This window comes from Podarcis filfolensis (assembly GCF_964270895.1).
Source record: "Podarcis filfolensis genome assembly, chromosome: 3".
NCBI lineage: Eukaryota > Metazoa > Chordata > Lepidosauria > Squamata > Lacertidae > Podarcis > Podarcis filfolensis.
In genome coordinates, this window is record NC_139606.1 from 2,179,500 (window position 1) to 2,203,161 (window position 23,662).

Below are 23,662 nucleotides of genomic sequence, written 5' to 3' on the forward strand. Positions count from 1 at the left end.
GACTACAACTAGTTCTTTATAGGGTCTTTGAAGGCTCATAAATGCGTTCTGCACCTGCTCTGAGGAAGAACATTTAGAACTTCCTAGAACGAAAACCCACAAGGGTATGAAAGAAGATATTTATTGATATTTTCTATTGACCTCCCCTCAGGGTACCTTCCAACTCTACAATTCTGATACTACAGTCATATCTCCGCTTACGTATCCCTCTGATTACGTAAACTTTGGGATACGTAAGTGGCAAACCCGGAAGTATATTTCCGGGTTTTTGCCACGCGCGCATGTGCAGAAGCGGTCTCTCCATTTGCGAAAACCTCGGGATCCGGCCGGATCTCCGGAACAGATCCCATCCACAACCAGAGGTACCACTGTATAGAGAAAGTGAGGCACATCTGAACAATGGCAGGCAGCTGCAAATTGATACCACTGGGAAATTGTTATTGCATAAAATAATTTTGCAAACACGGGGGAGCAGGGAGGAGAAGGGTCAGAATTAAAAGCTGCTGACCTCAACCAAGACATGAGAGTGGGAAATTTCGCTCTTTGCCAATGGATCAATAGGATCTGTTTCAAGGAGAAAATTAAAGGTGTGTGTGTGTGTGTGTGTGTGTGTGTGTGTGTGTGTGTGTGCCCTGTGGTCCTTAGATGAAGGACGGTATAGAAATTTAAATCATCGTCATTGTCAATCAATGATTAAATTAAAAAACGCTGCCTATAATGGTCCTATTGGATTCAGGGGGTTATGAGAAGCTGGAGTCTGGTATTATGTGGTATTTCTTCTTCCCTTCTCCAGAGGAGACATTCACATAGGAGTGCACAGGCATTGAGGCATAGACCTGCCCATATAAGGGTATGTCAAAATATAGTTGTTAGTTGATGTTCATTGCTAGTGTAGTCTTTATGGGTAGAAGTGTAGCCCTTGAAATCTATTCTTGTCTAGTGCAGTCCTATATATATCCTATTAAAATGCTGAACAAGGTGCGGTAGTGAAGAAAATGTAAAATGCAAGATTTTATAAATGTTGAACATTCAGAAACAGTAGGCTCCTAAGCATGCTCCTAAGCAAGGACCATTTTTCACATTGCCGGAGAGATCTATGTTGTGCCAGTGTGGCCTCCCCAGGCAGAACCCCCTGTATTCACTCACGTATGTGCATTTCTTTAATGTGATTTTTAGCTTCCTCTCATATTCTGGTTTTAGTGTAACCACTACTATAATGTGTGAAAGAACCCCCAATGGATTGAGATGTTCTTCCAACAAAAAAGGATTTTGAATTGCATTTATAAAAGGAAAGACAATGTATCCTAAGTAGTATTTAAATGCTGGCAAAATCTTTTCCTGTGAATTGTAATTAAAAATAGGGTTTTGGTCTGATCAAAGGAAAGAAGGATGAGTCTTCTTTTCTCCCAGTGGCCTGGATTTTATTTCCTAACGCTAACAACCATCTCCAAGGCTTTGCAAGACTCTCCCCCTCACCCGCCATCATTGTCAGATGGCATTATTTAAAGTCTGTTCATCCACTTGTGTGGGATTCATATGCTATAATATACAGCACCGATGACAAGAGGGCTGTTATACTGGGGGTGTTATTCAAAGCGCTGCTGATTGTCACAGGCTGCAGACATCTGTAGGAAAAGCATTGTGCTACTCACAGCATCTGGCGATGGAAATCCTTATGAAAACCAAATCAAACAATTTCTTTGGAAGAAGGATGCACACATTACATCCGCTTTGAAATAATTAAAAATATTTATATACGCCAGCCATGTCAGTTTGTATCAGATGCTAATGATATATTATATTATAATGCTGTCTTCAGATTGACTGTAGTTAGACAGATTTCCGGATGTTTTAATCCCTCAAAATTAAAGGGCCAGTCACTAGCAATGGAACATTGTCACAGTCTGCATCCCACAGCTGGTGGATTTAGCTCCTTGAAAGTTGGAACGGTCAAGGTAAATAAGATACATTTCTTGGTAAAATACAGATGGGTGGACAGGGGAGTTGGCATCAGGAGTCAGCTCCGTTGGACACCTGTTGAAGGGCACAGCTCAGAGCTGCCTGCTCCTTGTGGCTGCAGTGGGCAGCAGGGAGAGTGCCAGCTTCAGATGTGTTGGGATGAGGGCTTGTTGTCTATCTGTAGGCCAGACCCACACCACAGTCTTAAAGCAGCCTTTCTCAACCATGGGTCCCTAGAGGTTGCTGGACTGCAACTCCCTTCCTTCCTAGCTGGTGGGGCCATTGGTCAGGGATGATGGGAGCTGACAGCTGGGTTCAATTATATAAAGGTTGATATAATTGCCCAGAGGGAGAAGGCAAAACAACTGGAGTTGCTGCTGCCCTTCTTGCTCTCATCACTATTTTTGTGCCAGATAAGACAAGTGAGGAGGCAGCGACATCAAGGAGCAGGAGGAACAATAGTAGGCCCAGGGGGCTCGGAGGGTTGGCAGTGGACTCGCTGCTGGTATATGGGCCTCAGCAGTTGCCTAGAGTGGTGCTGAGCCCTGATGCCAGCGCTGGTCATGAGGGAGATGCGGAATTACTCAGGAAGGACTCATATTGAAGGCATCTTGCCCAAGGATTCCAAAAGCCTGAAATGAGGGGCAGCAGCTACACAAAGTATTTTATATTGTGTTTGAGAGGGACCAAAGGTGGGGTTTTTTTTGTCAGTCAGTTCATTGGCTGTCTGGGCAAATGGAGAGATGGCACAACAGGGATAACCTTTAGAATGATGATGGAGGAAAACTCACAAAGAATCCTCTTGAAGGATGACTAGAACCCCATTTAGAACTTATTTGGCGGTGGTGCCAAAGAAATCTTACATTCCTGCCATCCATCACTACCTCTGCACAGAGTGGAGCTGTTCCAGATTAGGAGAAGCCTTTTTTGCATCGTGGCTCTCAAGAGAAGTTTCCCACTGTGATTGGTTTGCAAGACAAGTTGCAGATAAAGTCAGCTGTATCTATTTCTGAACCTGACGCTGCATTGATTACAGAATCTGTGGGTATACCCTTTGCAAGAACTTGACCTTTTGTGGATATTCTAAGGCTGTGCAGCCTGAGGATGTAAAGGGAATCCTTAAAGATCTTCTAATCTTCTACCTGGCTGATTAAAACAGCTGGGCTGACCTGGCCTTTTGAATGGAAGAGGCAATAATTCCTCGTTGAGTGCACAATGCACTGACAATTGCTGTCCTCATTATAAAAAGTGATATGTATGAGTGGCAGTGGGTGTGGTGGGGAGTGAGATTAAAGGTTGCCATTGCTGGGAATATTCTGGAAGATTCTGCACTGAGATGATTTTACCTTTTGAAAGCGGATGGGATCTCACCTAAATGTATGGCTTCTATGGAGTGTTCTTCATAGAATCTTTAAAACATCTTGTCAAAAATGTATATTTTAATGTGTTGTTTTAAAATAGTATATTACTTAAGCAAATATTTAAATATTAAATTAGGTTTTCTGTAAGCTTGATGTGAATATAATTCTGCCTGCCTGCCAAGTATGTCAAAACCCCAAGCCTACTTTCGTTTGCCAGGGTAAATGTTTATTTTGTTTTCCCACATAATGTGCTCTTTAAAGTGTCACCAACATACCAAATCTGATTGCTTTTTAATAGAGACATGGTGGGGGTTTTTTGCTTTCATTAGGAAACAGGATAAATTATCAGTAAAGCTCATGCTAATGAATCGACGTTTGCATGCCTTTTTTTTGCCTTCCAACCCCTTTGGAATCACCCCTGCATCCCAGAAAAAAACATTAATCAGAACAATTGCATTTGTTATGCCAGTGCTGGAATATTAGTTTCTCATATATTTGGAACATTATCAAACAATGGATTTAGCATGTGGGCCATGCAAACTTTTGCTTACCATTTCAGTCTTTCAGATTCAGATTCATAACTTCTCTGTGCATGGTAGGTAGTTTCAAAGTTGTTACTTGAGAATAGGGTGGGATAATTATGAACACAGTAGGATGAAAACAGCTTTATAGCTTTCTCCTTGATTTTGGCTTTGCATGGCTTTGCTTTTTGGTGGGTTTTACTTTGCATAAAGGTAAAGGAGCCCTCACAGTTAAGTCCAGTCGCGAACGACTCAGGGGTTGCAGCGCTCATCTTGCTTTATTGGCTGAGGGAGCCGGCGTTTGTCCACAGACAGCTTCCGGGTCCTGTGGCCAGCATGACTAAGCCGCTTCTGGAGAACCAGAGCAGCACACGGAAACGCCGTTTACCTTCCTGCCGGAGTGGTACCTATTTATCTACTTGCACTTTGAAGTGCTTTTGAACTGCTAGGTTGGCAGGAACAGGGACCAAACAATGGGAGCTCACCCCGTCGCAAGGATTTGAACCGCCGACCTTCTGCTCTTTTGCATACCAGGTTGTAATAAACCATAACAATTAGTGCTCTCCAACCTCACCTTCCCTAACTTGAATGAGATTATTATATATTCTGTGATGTGAATTGGGCTAGTTTTACCTAAACACTTAAAAACTTTGGAAAATGTTTTCAGTAAAGTTAATATTTAGAACTTTCAGTGAAACTCAGCTTGAACAAAATTTGTTGGTTTGAAATTATATTGATGAAGCAAAAACCACAATAATATTAGGTTGGTCCTAATATTTAATCAGACATTGGAATAGGAATGTAGCAGCTTCCACCACCTCCTTCACTAGCCAGCCTTAATCTCTGCTATTCTAGGTGGGAGGTAGGATCCAAAATTGTTATTTCTGTCCAAACAGGAGAAACCACATCCCTGGTTCTCTAGTAATGAATAGAGAGGTTAAATTGAGCAGACCAGATTGGAAGCAGCTTTTGCTATTGACAATATTAATGCTAAGATGTTGCTCTCAAACATTTCCAACTTACCCCCAAGTCCATTTGAATTCACTCTGTCTTTACAGTAATCCCTTCCACATATGTGTGTGCAAAAATTCTCAAGTGCTTACTATCCCAATGTTGGAAAGAGAAATAGAACAGGGCATCTCCAACTGTTTTCTAAAACCACATGTAGGGAACTTCTTTCTTCCCAAATAAGGTCTGCAAATATTTTTAAAAGGAGTTGAGAATTGCTCCAGGCTTTAGGGGTGGTGGGAGTGTTGTATCAGGAATTGGAGCGGGAAATCCTCAGAATGGAAAGCTCTTTTTTTTCCCAGCCGTCCTTCAGATGATATGGCAGATACAGTTTTACCAGATGCGCCAGTGTTATGCTGGTGTTTTCAAGAGCAAATAGGAAAATTGCAGGTGAACACAAACATTTGTAAAAGCTTGCATGTGCATGTCTGGCAGCCCTGAGTAAGCCGGGGTGTAAACTGGTGTTTAATGATGAGAGTATGCTTGCTAACCGCCTAACGGCATAATCATTTCTGTTCTATGAAAAGTGAGGAAATTATTCTAAAGAAGAACAAATCCACATCAGGTGGGGTGAGTCATCTCTCTCTCAGGTTCCATGAGACCTCGAGGAGCTGAGCAGTGGTGCATTCTTCAGCCTGCGGGTCATGCTTCCATCTGGGTAACCTGGGGGCCGGATGGCAGTGGCAGGTGGGACCAGAGGCAAAAGTGATCAGAGCAATCAATGCAAATGTCACCTTTGCACAGGAGGCTTCTCTTTACGCAGAGTCATCCAACCCTCTCTGTTCTCTGTCCAGGCAAGCAAGAAGCATCACCACACCAAGGGCACATTTCAGCCAGGTTCCCCATTCCTGCTATCGAGGACACTGAGCCATGGAGTGAGTGGAAGGGGGAAGGAAGGGAGCTTCAGCAGTTTCACCTGGCTGAGTTCTTCCCAGGGTACCCTAAGAGAACTTCCACAGAGGAAAAAGATACTTCAGGTAGAAGGGGAGAGAAAAGAGGCTTTTGTGCTCCCCGTTCCTCCTGACGCCCTTTTAGGTTGAGATCTTGCCCTGCCTTCTCATTACATTGGAAGATTCCGGACAACGTACATGCATAAACCAGCTGCATGACTTCAAAGGCTTCTGTGTCTTACATACTCATTCAAACTAATGGATAGGACAGAAAGAACAGTCTGCTTCATAATGCAGGGATAAGAAAGATAACAAAGAATTCTCTGTATATCTGCTCTTTATTGTCAAATCTGCAGTTTTATCACAACATCCATCAATCTGTCATAAAAAGGTTTTGTTAGCTTCAGCACAAGACCCAAACTGTGTCTAATCTTTAAAATGGTTCATGCCCTACTGCCCTCTTTTTCTTTGGTTTCCACTTAAGCAAAAAGTGGATTTAAGAAGAGCAAGTTGGTTAAATTTTATAATGAAAGTCCTGAGATAAGTTTTAAGACAGCTAGGATTTGGAACAGAATTTTCAACTCTGTGAGATTTAACTGCTGTATAGTACCGTTTTCATTTTTTCTTTTCATTGGAGGCAGATCTTCTTTACTTAACTAGGAGCTGGTTTGTGTAAAATATATTTTCTGTGGTCTCTGTGAAGCCCCATAAAGTTTTGGAGCTTTGAGAGGAAGTTTCTGCCGACTGTCCTGGCCTGCACCTTTTCTCACCCCGCACCTAAGTAAGGAGTGGAGCTTGTGCTTTCCTGCTCAATTTCAGAATTAATTAATTCAAATATATGCAATAGAATTTATTGCTTGTGGTTCTTTTGTATCTTCATGTGTGTCTTTAAACCTGTGATTCCATTGGTTAGACCAGGTACCAAAAAAAAGTATTCTGTTTTCTTCTGGGATAAATCTTCACATCACAAGATAGATTTCCATTGCTGTTCTGGCATGCAGTATTTCTGCATGATTTCCTGTGAGGACAGCAGTGCAATATGCATTGATGAGCATGGACTCATTAATATGCATTGATGCATTGATGAGCATGGAGCTTTGATGAATTGTCAGAATGTTCAATATCATCAACTTTTGTTTGCTTGCTTGCGTGCTTGCTTGCTTGCTTTCCAGCCACCCATCTGTCTAGATAGCCCCAGCTACTCTGGGTGGCTTCCAACAAATTATGCAACCACAGTAAAACATCAAACATTAAGAAACATTGAGAAATTAGTAGTACTAATTTAGTGTTGAGAGTTGCTTTCAGGCCTACAGTTGGAAGGGTTTTGTGATGCTATGCATTTGGATCTATGAATAACAAGTGTCGTTTATATTGTTTTGCAGAGGGCAGAAAGACAAGCACGAATGATGGACTCTGCACAATATGCAGAATTCTGTGAAAGTCGTCAACTAAGCTTTTGTAAGTGTTATGCCATAATAATTATGCTGTTCCAGACTGTAATTTTAGATAACCTGGCAGCATAATATATTGTAATCAGACAGATAAAGTATGAAACACCCCCTTAATTTTATTTCTGAGTTGCAAGAGGGAGAATGCACTCCAAACGTCCTTCTCATGGCTTGGATCCTCTGCAGGAGGTTTTGCTTTCCTGTGCGTGCGGCAGTGTGGTCTCACTGGTGCATGGGAGGATGTGTGTTAGACCCAGGGCTGGGCGATAGCAGCTTTCCAACATTGTGGTGTAGCATCATGATGTTGAAAAGGAAGGAGCATCCTTCAGCCCCAGCCCTGCGAGGCACTGGGGTGAAAGCCCTGCCGCTCCCTCCACTGACAGCACCGGGCGACGTGCAGAGGGGAGGAACAAGCAGCACCAGCCCTGGCCCCAGGTGGCCCCAGGGTGAAACTGCTGCTGCTCCTGCTGCTGCTAGCACTCGACGCAGGGAGGAAGGAGGCAGCGCAGAAGGAAGGTAAGGCACAGGCAAGCCCCACCCACTGCTGGGTGAAGGTGCCTTCATGCTCTGGCCATCAAACCGGTCCCGGACGATGTCTTGATACATTGCCCAGGCCTAGTTAGATCTGAGATGTAGGAAGCTGTTGCATCATATCCAGGAGCTAAGAATTGGGAGCAGAGGACATGGCATCACCATGACGTCAGGTGAAGTGATTCCCTTTGCCTGGGTGGTTTGAAGTCAAATCATGTGGGCAAAGGTATAGGGGGTTGCTACAGTGTACAGTGGTCCCTGCAAACCTTTGCCTGCACAGTGATATCAAACCACATGGGCAAAGACAGTTTGGGAGGTACTGCCTATCAGCTGCTAGGAGGTGTTTGCAAACCCTTCTACTGGCAGGGAGCCATCCCCTCACCTGCCACACATCTGCTACCCTGTGTGATGTCAGGTATAAGGCAGGTGGCTGTGGTTTGGGGAACCAGCTTCGTGGCCAAATTAGGAACCCTGTTAAGGCTTTGGAGGCCCATAGTTCTCCAAGTTTAACATCTGTTCTGGATAACTTGGTGGTAGCATTGTTGCATTAAACAGTTAAGCCTTGTCCCACTAACCTTTTAGAGTTCTTTGAGAGTGTCAATAAGCTTGCAACTATTCATGCGGGTTGGCAGTTATTGTTTACTTGGATTTTCAAAAAGCTTTGAAAATTCACACTTCTCTGAATTTTGTAATGCAGTTGTCCAGTCAAATGATGTACAAAAAAAAATGCTTATAGAATCATAGGCTTGTAGAGTTGGGAGGGACCCTCACCAAGACTGCAGACCAAACATAAGAGAAGCTAGTGGTCATGAGATAAGAGGGGTTAAGGACAGCATGGCTGTGAATACCAGCTGCTTCGGAACAGGAGTAGGAGAGTGATACAGTGCTCATGTCACGCCTATGAGCTTCCCATAGTCATCTGACAGACCACTCTGGGAATGGACTAGGTAGCATAGACTTGGTAGTTGTTCTCCACTGTCTCCGAAATGTGTTCAGAAATGCAAACAAGCCAAGTGAATTGTCTCGAACCATTCTGGAACACGAGAGAGCTTTGAGCACAGAAAATGAGATGTCTAAACAGTATTTTTTTCTATTATGGAAAGAGATCATTCCCCTTATCTTAGCATTTTCTAAACTTTTTATCTTCCTTTCTAAATCTGTTTCTCTGCTGAAGCCCCCCAAACGTCTGTCCTGGAAGCCCAGGGTGTTGCAGAGGGCTCTGCTGATTTCAGAGCACTGGTCATGCTCATTGGGTCTCAGCATCATTCTGTGCAAATTAAGGATGAATACACATATCATATTTTCTGAGCAGTGAAGCCACTTTGGAGGCCTTTCCCCCCTACATTCATTATAAATGTACTTGGTTCTCTATGGAGTTGAGCCCTGGGGAAAAATGGTTCTGAACATTTCACATGGAAGCTGGCGTCACATGTTATTGACTGACTAGCCCCCTGCCCCCCACATTATCAAGAAACCATCACCACTTTTCCTCCTTTAAAAAGCATTTAAAATAAATGATAATATATGAACATTGCTTTGTTTTATTTGTGTTCTTGTTTTATTATGTATTTTGTGTTTTTATATTGTATTTTTATTCAGTGAAGTGTCTTGAGATCTTCGATTAAAGGGCAGAATACAAATTTAATAAATAAAAATAAAATAGAAAACATTCCACCTATTTGGTACAACTGCTGTCACACTAGAATTTCAAGCAGGGAAAGGGAAAGCTGGATCGCAGTTCAGTAGGATCATTTGTAATGGAGGATAGTTCTAATGAGATTGTGGTGTAGCTTAAGGTTCACTCTAAAAATTTACTTGTACAATGTTTCTGTGAGAGGCAAGACATGTCAACTGCCTGCTTGACCCCTGACCTGGATGAAACCTATTTGAGGAAAATATTAAGAACTTTATATTTTTCAGAGTAATGGTCTGCACCTCATTAGTGAGGTCTGTCACACAAGGTAAGAAAGTTCAGCTGCAGTTGATGAGAAAAGTACTTGATCATCAGTTAGTAGTTATTTGACGTTAGCTAATGTTAACTAAATTACCATATTTTTGCTCTATAAGACTCACTTTTTCCCTCCTAAAAAGTAAGGGGAAATGTCTGTGCGTCTTGAGCGAATGCAGGCTGCGCAGCTATCGCTGAAGCCAGAACAGCAAGAGGGATTGCTGCTTTCACTGCGCAGCGATCCCTCTTGCTGTTCTGGCTTCTGAGATTCAGAATATTTTTTTTCTTGTTTTCCTCCTCCAAAAACTAGGTGCGTCTTGTGGTCTGGTGTGTCTTATAGAGCGAAAAATACGGTAACTTAATTTCCATTTCTGCCCAACATGTTTTCTAAATTAATATTTGTAAGCTGCTTTCTGTGCTTGTTTTAAATTACAAATATCATCAGTGCATACTGCTGTTGTGCCAAATAACATAATGAAAGCATTAGAACTTTAACAAACCTAAGAAACAACCCATTACAAAAATTTGTGGGACACAATTACAGTCGGCTTCGTTATACAAAAAGAGAGCACTGTAGAAGCAGATGATACTTACGAGTTACAAGTTGGAGATAAAGAGACTGCACTGAAAAGCACGACAGAAGAGCACATGGCATTGCATTATGAAAGCACAATGGTGTTCCATAGCAAGCATTAAATTTGGAGAAATGAGTAATTTGCTTATGGATCACAATGTGAAAAATAAATGACACATCCAAGATTGCGCCCTCTGTAAATGTCAAACAGTGGAGAAGCTGGTCTTGTAAGTAGTGTAGTTACTATTTCAGTGCCTTTTTGTGAGCTTAGTTTTTAGACCATTGCATGACATCTGTAAATATTTGTGCTGACAATTTTTTCATATTAAAGTAATGTCAACATCTGAGAAGGTTGTGATGCACTCACAGTTTGCACCAAATAATTATATATTTGAGACCACACCATATGCACAATAGTAGCATTGAAAACCCTTGAACTTGAGAAGCATTGAGGGGGTGGGACACAGTACTGTATTATTATTCACACACAGAGGGCAAACAAGAATAATGGCTATATTTTAATAATCTTGTTTAAACCTGCTAACCTGAGAAGTACCATATGGACATAAGGATACCTACTCGGAGGTGCAATTGAAGGCTGGGTTCAGTGGACATGGACTTTGGTCTGACATCATAACACAACACAGAACACTCCTTAATGTCATTACATACAGACAGCTCTCAGTTTGTGCCTGTTCAATGCTCCTGGGTGCTGCTGGAGTTGGTGCTACATCTGGATGTTCATGTGGCCTTAATATTAATGAGCTTCAGTCAGCATGCCAACTAGGAGCTTCCTGGAAGAAGCAGACATGTTCATTGGTAATTAATGCCTAATCACATTCTGGTTCTCCTAGATCACAGCCATTGTGTTCAGGATCCAGAATGGCAACTTCTGCTCTTTATGCCAAAGGGTTATCATCTCTTGCCATTTATGAATAGTGAAATGTAGAAGAGGAGTCAACATTAACATTGCACCATTTTTGTGTTTTATCTGCCCAGCCAAGAAGGCTTCCAAGTTCCGGGACTGGCTGGACTGTAGCAGCATGGAAATAAAACCCAATGCTGTTGCCATGGAAATTTTGGCTTATTTAGCTTATGAGACTGTCGCACAGGTAAATGAGTGCACTGCATGGATGAGAGAATTTGCGGTGGGGAATGCCCTTCCCTTTTCATGCACACACACACACACACACAGTGGCACCTCGGGTTACAGACGCTTCAGATTACAGACTCCGCTAACCCAGAAATAGTACCTTGTGTTAAGAACTTTGCTTCAAGATGAGAACAGAAATTGTGCTCCGGCGGCAGCAGGAGGCCCCATTAGCTAAAGTGGTACCTCAGGTTAAGAACAGTTTCAAGTTAAGAATGGACTTCCAGAACAAATTTAGTTCTTAACCCAAGGTACCAGTGTGTGTGTGTGTGTGTGTGTGTGTGTGTGTGTGTGTGCATGCATGCTGTGGAGTGTAAAATGATGCTATAGACTAATGCAACACAATGTGCAAGATAGGTTGGAAAACTCTGCATGTATATCCAGTATATCTGAAGGAGCGTCTCCACCCCCATCGTTCTACCCGGACACTGAGGTCCAGCACCGAGGGCCTTCTGGCGGTTCCCTCACTGCGAGAAGCCAAGTTACAGGGAACCAGGCAGAGGGCCTTCTCGGTAGTGGCGCCCTCCCTGTGGAACACTCTCCCACCAGATGTCAAAGAGAACAAGAACTACCAGACTTTTAGAAGACATCTGAAGGCAGCCCTGTTTAGGGAAGCTTTTAATGTTTGATGTATCACAGTATTTTAATATTTTTCTGGAAGCCTCCCAGAGTGGCTGGGGAAGCCCAGCCAGATGGGCGGGGTATAAATAATAAATTATTATTATTATTATTATTATCATTATCATTTGAAAGGCAAAGATCCAGACCTGTCCAAGCACATGCTACATAATGGCTGTGATATTTTTCAGAATGAAGTTGAGACCTAAACTTTACGGTGCATATCTTTGTTAATAAAGTAGCCAACAAGTAAATAAGACTGGCTCTTCCATTTTTTCCTCAGCTGGTGGACCTGGCCCTTCTCGTCAAGCAGGACATGACTCCCAAAGCTGGGGACCCTTTCAGCCATGCAATATCTGCTACTTTCATTCAGTATCATAGTTCTGCTGAGGTAAATATGAGACCAAAGATGAACTTGGCATATCAGCACAGGGCCATTCTTTCAGTGGTGCTTGTGGGTCTGTCTCGACCCAATCCTCTCCCTTCTAGGAGAATGAGTACAATTTTGCTTGCATTTGCTCCTCTGTGTCCTAGTGGGTTATTGTGCTGCTTCTTGTATGTGTGAGGTCCATAAAGAATCATGCTGGCATGCTTGCTCGTCAGAAGGTCCATGGAGAGAGATTGGCTCCAGCCCATTCTTCCTCCTTACAACAGATCAAGAGGAGGAATATATTACGTATATTTTAAATATTTTTATTATGTCTACTTGTTGATTTATCAGTACTTTTTTCATAAATAATCACACTATTTTATGCAAACAGTTTTGATTTTTTTAATACTTGGTTAAGCCACCTAGAAATTTTGTTTAATTATACAAATAAATGTCATTCACTTACCTGGTGTGCCCCAGATTCTAAACTAGAGCTCTGGAAATGTTCTGGGTTTGTGCTTGCACTGCCTGGTGACTATATTCAGAGAACAATAGTAATAGCCAATTAACTCAGTTTTAACTGCTGTTGGTCTATTTAGATGCATGTTTTGGGGCAAGCAACAAGTCTGAAGACCAGTCCAGACTCTCCTGAAAGCACCCCCCCACCAACGCCCACCCCTCCAGCTGCAGGCCCACAGCACCTTGGGAAGGCTCCATCTGGATCCATGGGCAATGGCAGCATTGGGCAAGACTCCTCAAAAGCCAAACAGCGGAAGAGGAAGAAAGTGGGTTTGCAAGGACAGGTGTTTTGTTACTGCTAACGGAGGAATGAATATTGCAATTATAAGTATAGCATACTGTATATTAGAGACATTTAGAAATGTTGCTGTTGTCTTTTAATGTAGACTTATAATGTTAATTATCTGTTCAAAATGGTATTCTCAGGTGTACCTAGGGGTTGCCTAGGTTGGCCAAGGGAACAGGTCCGGGGTGGTGCAAAAATCACACCTCTGCTCACTTCTGGCAAGGGCACAAGGGTCGGGGGGGGGGGACCGACACAGCTCCTTGCCAAGGGCACAAAGGAGCCTAAGTACACCTCTAGGTATCCTTTACCTATAATCTGAAGTGTTACAGCCCGTTCTAATACCTCAGGATGCTACCATCTTTCGCTGCAGCATGTATGGATTGATCAGGCCTTCGAGTGGTTCCTGAAGGATTAGACACCAGGCGATGGTTTAGGAGCATAGAATCATAGAGTTATCTAGTCCAGTGCAGCAAATTCATGACCAGAGCATTCTCAACACTTCATGCTGTCAAATGTGTGGTTTCAAATGACAATTCAGTATCCTCTGGAAAATACAATTAGAGATCTTGCACATTCCCATTTGAATTACTGCTGTCTTTGAGGCTGCCTGTGGGAAATGCTATGTAGATAGATCAAAATATAGCAACTAGATTACTAACTGGAACTGAGTCACCTCCCATGACTTTTAAAACAGCTACCTAAAAGATCAGAGCCCTATGCAGAGTCCCCAGGTACCCAAAGGACTGCCTCCTCCCACTTGAACCTGCTCTGAGGATCCTCAGAAGCCTTTTTCCAGGTTCCATGCAATTTTTAAGAGAGGATATTCCCAAAGAGGTTCACCTGGCACTAGGTGTGGTTTTTCCCTTGGAGACAATTGAACTATTTTTTAAATTAATTTTAATTAATTTTCCATTCATAACAATCCAATAGAGGCCACATTAATACAATGCCAAGCCATACCAAATCTCAATACAATCAAAAAAGCCAATTAAACAGTTCCGAATTAAACAATTTTGTCTGACTTCCTGTGTTCCGGCTATCAGGAGTTGATGTTATTTCCTTGATCCTGCACCAATTCTTTTAATTAGTCCAAGTTCTACCATTCCAATCTTAATCCTTTGTTCTGGCAGCCACTGATGTAATGAGTCTCAACCATATTTTAATAAATCCATATCCATTAATTTGCAGAGGGAGTTTTTGCCCTTTAGCTGTGTGGAATATTTATTTTCCTTCTTTTCTTCATGTTGGAATCAGTCATCTTTCTTCACCCTTGCCAATTCTTTGAGAGGTGATTTGAAAGTACACCACAGCTCCTCCATCTTGCTTTGAAACCGAAAGCTATCCAGGGTCCGGCTTCTTTTATCTCCTTGCTTTTAACGAGCTGGCATCTTATCAAAATCATAATAGATCCAATTGCACTCTCTTTAATTGGCAATGTACAAATCATCACAAAATTCCACACAGTCTCTTATTTCCGGTATTCCATAGATAAAACCATGCGTTAAGTTCTCCTGCATTCCATACATAGCTGTAATCCATTAATAATCCCACTCCATTAATAATTGATTCTTTTTCAGTGAAGGTTTGCTGATATGTAACACAGCAGAAAATAATGTAATGAAAAAACAGGGCCTTCCTTCACTTACAGAGTTCTCCAGTTGCAATGATGAGAGTCCTCTCCAGTTCAAAACCTTGGCACTCAGTGGCAGATTCCTTTCGCAGGTTATCTTTCTTCCTCTCCCGAAACATGTCTGCTTCTTACGTCCAAATTCAGATGCATCTTATAAGAAACAGAGATACCTCCGCTCATGGTGACCACCTTGGGGAGTTTCCAATAGGTGCAGTGCTATACCCTCAGCGTCCCTGCCCCCGCGTTCCATCAGAGCCAGAGAAAGTTCTCGGACGAATCACAAGGGAAAGCTCTCCTCCCCTGGCCGGGGGAGAGGGGGCCTCCAAGGAGAATCACTCCCAGATTATCTTTCATTACTGCACAGCTGGCATCTGCTACCACGGACACAGCTGTTTGCCTTGGCGTCTGCGCCAGAACCTATTTTTTAAATATTAAGCCCATTCTAGTTTGGTTTTGTCCTATATTTATCACTAAGATTTTTACCTGTTTTGTTCATAATAGGTCCCCCCCCCCCAAAAAATTAGTCATTGTTTTGATTTTATGGAAGCTGGCGGTAGGAGCCCTTTTCCCTTGAAGAGAGGTAAAAATGTCTCGGGGCCCAGTCAGTAGAGCATGAGCCTCTTAATTTCAGGGTCACGGGTTTAAGCCCCAGCTTGGGCAAAAAGATTCCTGCATTGCAGGGGGTTGGACTAGATCATGGCCCCCTCCAGTTCTACATTTATTTCATAAAGCTACCTTTCTTATCATTAACCACCCTTCCAAATGTTATTTATCATTTATGATAACAGTGTCAGGGATCTTAATAATCATGAATTGTTAAAAAAGATTTGTTAGACTTTCAAATCTGGTGAGAAATGCTGCTTTAAAATGAAACGGTATACAAGTTACAGAATTAAAGATAAGTGACATGTCAAAGTGCAAACATTGCTGAACAAACATTAGGAATCTCCTGGTGGAATTTTACCAGCCTTTGAGCAGGAGATACGCACACAACCTTGGCACAACAGGTACATAATACAAGCTATTGCTTTCTTTGGCAGTGTGCACATTTGTGTGCAAACATACCTGACCACAGAGAGTGCAAATTAGATCTCAATTAGTCATTGACCACTGCCAGAACATTAGGAGAATTCAATTTTTTAAGTTTTGCGATGGAAAGTGGTTATCACAAAACATGTGACCCATCAACTGGCAGGACCCAGGATCTGTCATAGTTCAAGATATGTGACTAACGTGGAAATTGGAGCTGGCCATTTTTAGTTTGGCAAATATAGTTTTAAGCACTCAGGCGAAACTACACTTCCTGATTATTTTGAGAAGCTAACTAATACTGCAGTTAAAATCCCCAGAGTTTCCACAGAATTTCATTTGGGGGAGGGGGGAATTAGGCAGATGGGGGGGAGGTCTTACTAAGGCCAAAAAAGATCTCAAGGAAAGTTAAAATAATTTAGCTAGGACTGGTGATGGTACATAAGGAATCCATTTCTGATTTCCTGTCATAAAGAATTCTAATCTTAGTTATCACAGGAGGCAGCAGAGCTCATATGCTGGGACTAAACCTACTGGAATAAGGACTCCTACATCTTTCTTCTCTGGCATGGAGAATTGAATCAGCTGATTCTTTTTTTTTTTTTTTTTGAGAAATATTTATTAAAGTTTTACAAAAACAAATATACAAAAACACATAATAAAAGAAAAAAAGAAATAAAAATAACCACACAGAAAAAATATGAAAAATTAAAAACAATTCCATTTTTCATAACTTAAAACTCATTTGCTTGTTTCTTTGACCTCCTCACACCTCCCCTTCTTGTATTCCCATTTAAATAATCAAATCAGCAAATCCTTACCCTCTTTCATTTATCTTATCTCTATAACTTAACATTTTATAACTCTGTATTTTCATCCATTATCAATTCATTTTTGCATATTCTTATTAACTTTGTTGCTAATACCACTTATTTCCAATCCAACATCATTTTAATTATGTTTTTACCTATTTATAACCCTTTTTTCCATATTCTCTTAAAGCATTACAGCTGGAAACCACTTAATTTCTATCCAACATCATTCTAACATTCATTAATTTTACAATATTTCTGTAGATAGTCTTTAAGTTTCTTCCAATCTTCTTCCACCGACTCTTCTCCCTGGTCTCGGATTCTGCCAGTCATTTCTGCCAGTCCCATATAGTCCATCACCTTCATCTGCCATTCTTCCAAAGTGGGTAGATCTTGTGTCTTCCAATACTTTGCAATGAGTATTCTTGCTGCTGTTGTAGCGTACATAAAAAAAGTTCTGTCCTTCTTTGGCACCAATTGGCCGACGATGCCCAGAAGGAAGGCCTCTGGTTTCTTCAGGAAGGTATATTTAAATACCTTTTTCATTTCATTATATATCATCTCCCAGAAAGCCTTGATTCTTGGGCACGTCCACCAAAGGTGAAAGAATGTACCTTCAGTTTCTTTACATTTCCAACATTTATTATCGGGCAAATGATATATTTTTGCAAGCTTGACTGGGGTCATGTACCACCTGTATATCATTTTCATAATATTCTCTCCTAAGGCATTACGTGCCGTAAATTTCATACCTGTGGTCCACAACTGTTCCCAGTCAGCAAACATAATGTTATGTCCAACATCTTGTGCCCATTTAATCATAGCAGATTTCACCGTTTCATCCTGTGTGTTCCATTTCAACAGCAAGTTATACATCCTTGACAAAATCTTAGTTTTGGGTTCTAACAGTTCTGTTTCTAATTTTGTTTTTTCCACCTGGAAGCCAATTTTCTTGTCCAAATTATATGCCTCCATTATCTCATCATCATCATCAAACCTTTATTGCATTAGCATACAGCCATAGCAGGATAAACCCTTTTAGTACTAGATTCTGGCTCCTGTAGCGTCAGTACTAAATCATCTGCAAATGCTCTCAATTTGTACTGTTTGGCTCCGACCTGTATACCTTTAACCAACCGGTCCCTTCTAATCATATTCAGCAGAACCTCCAGGACCGATATAAAAGGGAAATTAGGCACCCCTGTCGTGTCCCTTTTTCTATCTTAAATTCTTCCGTCACCACATTATTTACAATTAATTTAGCCTTTTGTTCAGAATATATTGCACCTATACCATTTTCAAAACCTTGGCCTACCCCCATCCCCTGTAGGTTCTTTTTCATAAAACTCCAAGAGATATTGTCAAAAGCTTTCTCCGCGTCCACAAATATCAGAACTGCTTTAGTATTTATATTCACTTCTAGTTTTTCCAAAATATCAATTATGTTCCTCAAATTATCAGACAAATGTCTTCCCGGGAGAAAGCCCGCTTGGTCTTTATGAATCTCTTCCATCAATACTTTTTTCAATCTCTTGGCCAAAATGTCAGCAAAAATTTTGTAATCCACATTAAGTAACGATATAGGGCGGTAGTTCTTAAGCTGAGTCTTTTCAGTCTCTGTTTTTGGTATAAGTGTAATATACGCCTCTTTCCACGACTCTGGTGCCCTCTTCCCTTCCAGAATTTCATTGCAGACTTCCTTCAAAGGTTGTATTAACCACTCTTTCAAAGATCTATAATATCTAGAAGTCAGCCCATCCGGTCCTGGAGATTTGCCCAATTGCATATTTTAAATGGCACCTTCTACTTCCTGTTCAGATATTTTATAGTTCAACATTAATTTACTTTCTTGAGGGATTTTTTGTAATCCATTTGTCTTCAAAAATTGGTCTATGTCCATTTCTTTCTGTGGCCCTTGTGAGTATAATTGTTTAAAATACCGTATTTTTCCCTCTATAACACGCAGATTTTTTCTCCTAAAAAGGAAGGGGAAATGTCTGTGCGTGTTATTGAGCGAATGTGTGGTCCCTGGAGCCAAATGGCAAAAAAAATCAGGCAAAAATCAAATCGCGCGTCTCGGAGAAGGGAAACGTGAAAAGAGGAAGTGGCTGCTTTCCTGCATTCTGCCTCAGGGTCTTACTGCCCACCCTCCTCTGTTTCCTTGCTGTGTTTGCTCAAACGGAACAAAGAGCAGGGAAAGCCCCTCCCCTCCAGGCAAGCAGAGTGTCGTCTCTGTGCTCCGGTGCTGCTGAAAACATGCAGGAGGGAGAGAGAGAGAGAGAGAGCTGGCTGGCTTGGGTGGGTAGGTGAGGGAAAACTTTTGCCTTCCTTTCCTCCCTCCCGTTATACCCCTCTCCTGCATTCTTAGCCAGCTGCTTCTCTGCACACCCCTCTCGTGCTCCTTGTCCATTCTGTATTTTTCCTTCCTTCCCCACTTAAAATGTGGTTAAAAAGCATGGATCCACATGGATCCTCAGGATCTTTGCATTGGGTCACCCCAAATTCACCATCAGATCACATAGCATGTCCATGGCTACAGCCTGCCCCCCCCCAAATCACGCACCCACTGTTGCCTGGGGCTGCAATGGTGCAAAAACGTGGTTACAAAACATGGATCCTCAGGATCTTTGCATTGGGTCACCCCAAATTCACCATCAGATCACATAGCATGTCCATGGCTACAGCCTGCCCCCCAAAAATCACACACGCACTGTTGCCTGGGGCTGCAATGGTGCAAAAATGTGGTTAAAAAGCATGGATCCACATGGATCCTCAGGATCTTTGCATTGGGTCACCCCAAATTCACCATCAGATCACATAGCATGTCCATGGCTACAGCCTGCCCCCCCCCAAATCACGCACCCACTGTTGCCTGGGGCTGCAATGGTGCAAAAACGTGGTTACAAAACATGGATCCTCAGGATCTTTGCATTGGGTCACCCCAAATTCACCATCAGAGCACATAGCATGTCCATGGCTACAGCCTTCCCCCCCCCAAATCACACACCCACTGTTGCCTGGGGCTGCAATGGTGCAAAAACGTGGTTACAAAGCATGGATCCACAGGGATTCTCAGGATTTTTGCATTGGGTCACCCCAAATTCACCATCAGATCACATGTCTGTGGCCACAGCATGAAGCACAAAAATGATACATCCACTGTTTCATTCAGAATGTTTTTTCCCTTGTTTTCCTCCTCTAAAAACGATGTGCGTGTTATGGTCAGGTGCGTGTTATCGAGCGAAAAATACGGTACCTCTGGAAACAATTTCTAATCTCATTTGGGTTATGTATGTTCTTTCCTTCCACTTCTAAATTTGTAGTGGTATTTAATTTTTGTCTTTTTTTCATTTGCCAAGCCAACAATTTCCCACATTTATTAGCTGATTCAAATGTTTTTTGTCTCATTTGCTTAATTTTCCATTCTATTTCCTGATTCATCATTTCCATATATTGTACTTAATATAATTTTATTTCTCTCAAGATCTCCTGCGACTTTGGTTTTACCCTCAATTTCTTCTCACTTTCTTTTATTTTCTCCAAAATTTTATCTTTCTTCTCATTTTGACTTCTCTTCTTTATTGCATTCTGTTGTATCAAAAACCCTCTCATAACAGCTTTGCTTGCGTCCCAGATTACTCTTTTTTCTACATTAGTGTTCATATTTATTTCAAAATAATCTCTTAAAGTTTTTTGGGCCTTTTTATACACTTCTTCATCTCCAAATAAGGTGTCATTCATCCTCCATCTGAAGGAGCCAGTTGATATTTGCTTCATCTCCATCCTTACAGCGTTATGGTCGGAGCAAGTTTTTGGGCAGATTTCCACTTTCTTTATCTTTGGTGCCATTCCTCTAGTTACCCATATTTGGTCAATTCTAGTCCATGTCATCTTGGCTTCAGAGAAGAAGGTTCCCTCTCTTCCCAAGGGGTTCTTTGTTCTCCAAATATCCACTAAGTCCATATTGTCTGTCATTTCAAAAAAAGTTTTTGGTAGTCTACCATCCTTGGTAACTACCTGTCTTTGTGCCTTGTCCATGTTTGTAGATACAACTCCATTCATATCCCCCATCAAAATCAGATTATAATCCAAATAGTCCAATAATGTCTCATGCAACTTTTTAAAAAATTCAGATTTCCCCTCATTCGGTGCATAAATTCCTACAATCAAAAATTTCTCTCCTTGAACTTGAATTTCAATTGCCAGGAATCTTCCTTGTTCATCTTTAAAAATAAATTTCGGTAATAATCTCTCCTTTGCATATATCACAACTCCTCTTTTTTTAACTTTGTCAGATGAGATAAACTCCTGTCCCAATCTCTTATTGATAAGTAATTTCCTGTGTAACCTTATTACATGTGTTTCTTGTAGACAAATCAAGTCCAATTGTTCCTTTTTTAATAAATGAAAAACACTTTTTCTCTTCCGAGGAGAGTTAAGACCATTGCAATTCCAACTTAAAAGTTGCAGAGCCATGATGGGGTTACTTCGCTTTGCCTCCGACTGCACCAAGTGTCTGTTCTTGTTCTGTCAACGGTGTCTCTTTCTCTGGGCCATGCAATCCAAAAGATAGGTTTGCTATATCCAGTATTCCTTTTTCCAGTGCTCTTGGCTCTTCTCCAGATTCCGCTTCTTTCTGTAGATCTTCTTCGTGGTCTTTCAGAAACCTGTCTTTTTCGTTAACTGATCTTATTTTTATCTTTCTTCCTTTATATTTAAAGGATAGACCTTGGGGAAATTCCCACCTAAAGAGAATTCTATTTCTTCTCAACAGGGCAACTAGATCTCCGTAGTTAAGCCTTAAGTCCAAAAGATGTTTTGGAATATCTTTAAATATCTCCACTCTTGAGTCGTCAATTTCCAAAGTCCTTTGATAGTGCAGGTTCAAGATTTTATCTCTCTCCTCTTTTGTCCGAAAAGTAATCAAGCAGTCCCTCACCTTGTTCCTCCTTTGTCCTCTTCCAAGTCTGAATGCACTCACTATCTTAAATTCTTCCTTCCCCAAGTCCTGTTGCCAAAAATCTGTAAATTCCTGTGTAAGAAAATCAGCCAGATTATCTGTCTCATGTTCTGGTACAGCCCTGATTCTTAAATTTTTTTGTTTCTCTTTCAATTCAATCATAGACAATGTCAAACCGTGGTCCTCCAATTGCTTATATACTGGTGGTATCTTCTCTTGAGTAGCAGTTGCAATATCTTCTTCAGCTATCTTTCTGGTCGAAGCAGATTCCTGTAATAGTTTTTCAATAGACTGTGTATTGGTATTCACCTTCTGTCCAAAATTATTAATACTTGTAGTGTTCAAATCAATTTTAACTGATGCTTCAGCTACTTGTTTATTTGTCTCAGCTACCTGCTTAGCTAAATTTTCCAAGGATTCATTAATTTTCCCAAGTGCTTGTGCCAAAACGTCTTCGGACGACATAACTTTTGATTTGACCTGTGGAGGAGCAGCCCCTGATGTTCCAGATGCTCCAGATGTTGAAGCCCTTCGCTGCTGCGCAGTGTCTGTCCGATAGTGTCTGCCAGACCTAGTAGTCTTTTCCTGCGCCAGCTCTAACTTTCCTCTCCCATTTGCCATAACACTCTCATGAGAATCCAAGGTCGATCCCACGGTTGGAATTTGTTTTGAAAAGGAATTTTCCTATAGTCCAGTTGTTATTGTAGCAATGTCAAACCTCCTCTAGGGGGACACAGTAACAACCAAAGCTTACAACTTTTAAAGACAAATATAGTCCTTATGAGTCCCCCAATTCACTTAAAAACAACAGTTTCAGTCCACTTAAACAGTTACTTTAAAACCAGGAGAAGTCCAGAAACACTGTATCTCTTTTTGCAGAGCTAAGTCAAAAGTCCTCTGCTTACCGATAGGCTTTCCACTAAGCGGCTTTCCTTGTCTGGGGGCAGTCCGTTCCCAGGTTTTAGGCAGCAGATTTTAGCTTTCTTTTCCTCTTGTTTTTGCAGGTAAATACACCTCAAACTTTCCCCCCTCCTCTCCTGCAAACTGGAGGGGAGACCGCTTTCCTGATGTTAAGATTTAAGTCTTTTTCCAAAACGTCCTTTCAAGTTTCCGCTTTACAGTCTCTTTGCTTTGATCTGTTTACAAGAAGGGAAGGCAGACTTCCTGTTTATACCTTCCAGCTTCGGTGTCAAATTAGCTTATTCTTTTAAATCCAATTTAATCCTACTCACGGGTAGTTACTTTCAAATCAGCTGATTCTGTTGACAATGGAGTAAAGAAGGAAGACAGGGTTGGAGGTTGCTGTTTGGCCCCTAGTAGCTCTTCTAAGCATTTTTGCAGTGACTTGCACCAGCTGAGACAACCTGCTGGAAGGTTGCAGCAAGCTGTCGTTCCCTGATGCTCTTAGGCACTAAAGCACTTGGTAGAAGAACTCCTACAGTTTTCCCTTTATCTTATAGGAAACAATAATTTAAAAGTCCCCTTTGATTTGCGAATAGGTGTTTTGGTTGTATTTTCATACAACGTATGTGGCAACCATACTCAAAAAGTGGGGTGGGGGGACAGAAAGGAAAGGGAGAGCAGCACCTTTTTTAAAGGTTTATTATCTTAATTAATGGGCTGTGTGTGCTTGTTATATGTTTTTGATTTAGCCTCGCTGAATGTGTTTTTCTCTTACAGAGTTCTGCCGCTTGTGGTGCAGAGGCTCAGAGTGATGCCATCCAGCCTTCCCACATCAGAGAGGCCATTCGGCGCTATGGCCACAAGATTGGACCCCTTTCCCCATACACAGTATGTAATAACAGAGTCATAAGAAGCTATATTTATAATGTTAAAGCACTTTGATTTTCAAGTGGTCAGCTGAAGAAGCTTTGGAATTGTTGAGAGCAATTTGTGGCAACCATAATTTTTCTTTATAAAATGGCATAATTCTTTGGGGAAATAAAACAGCATTTTCTGTCTGTTTTTGGAAAGACAACAAAGTTTTTTCCCCTTTTAAATATTATTCCCTTTTAATTATAAATTATTCTTTTTGTTTGTTTGAATGT

The 23,662-nt window shown here is 41.4% G+C and overlaps 1 protein-coding gene across 7 annotated transcripts in view; it reads left to right on the forward strand.

The window, feature by feature from the left end:
- Positions 1-23,662, forward strand: part of SUPT3H (SPT3 homolog, SAGA and STAGA complex component) — a 240,575-nt gene that overhangs the window by 178,220 nt on the left and 38,693 nt on the right. For 5 of the 7 annotated variants that reach the window (XM_083606697.1, XM_083606695.1, XM_083606696.1 and 2 more), the window contains exons 7-11: positions 7,122-7,197; positions 11,240-11,352; positions 12,292-12,399; positions 12,978-13,163; positions 23,295-23,405. In XM_083606697.1, the coding sequence (XP_083462823.1) occupies positions 7,122-7,197; positions 11,240-11,352; positions 12,292-12,399; positions 12,978-13,163; positions 23,295-23,405 (594 nt within the window). The remainder of the gene's footprint in view (positions 1-7,121; positions 7,198-11,239; positions 11,353-12,291; positions 12,400-12,977; positions 13,164-23,294; positions 23,406-23,662) is intronic. The other 2 variants (XM_083606699.1, XM_083606700.1) reach the window with 1 other exon arrangement.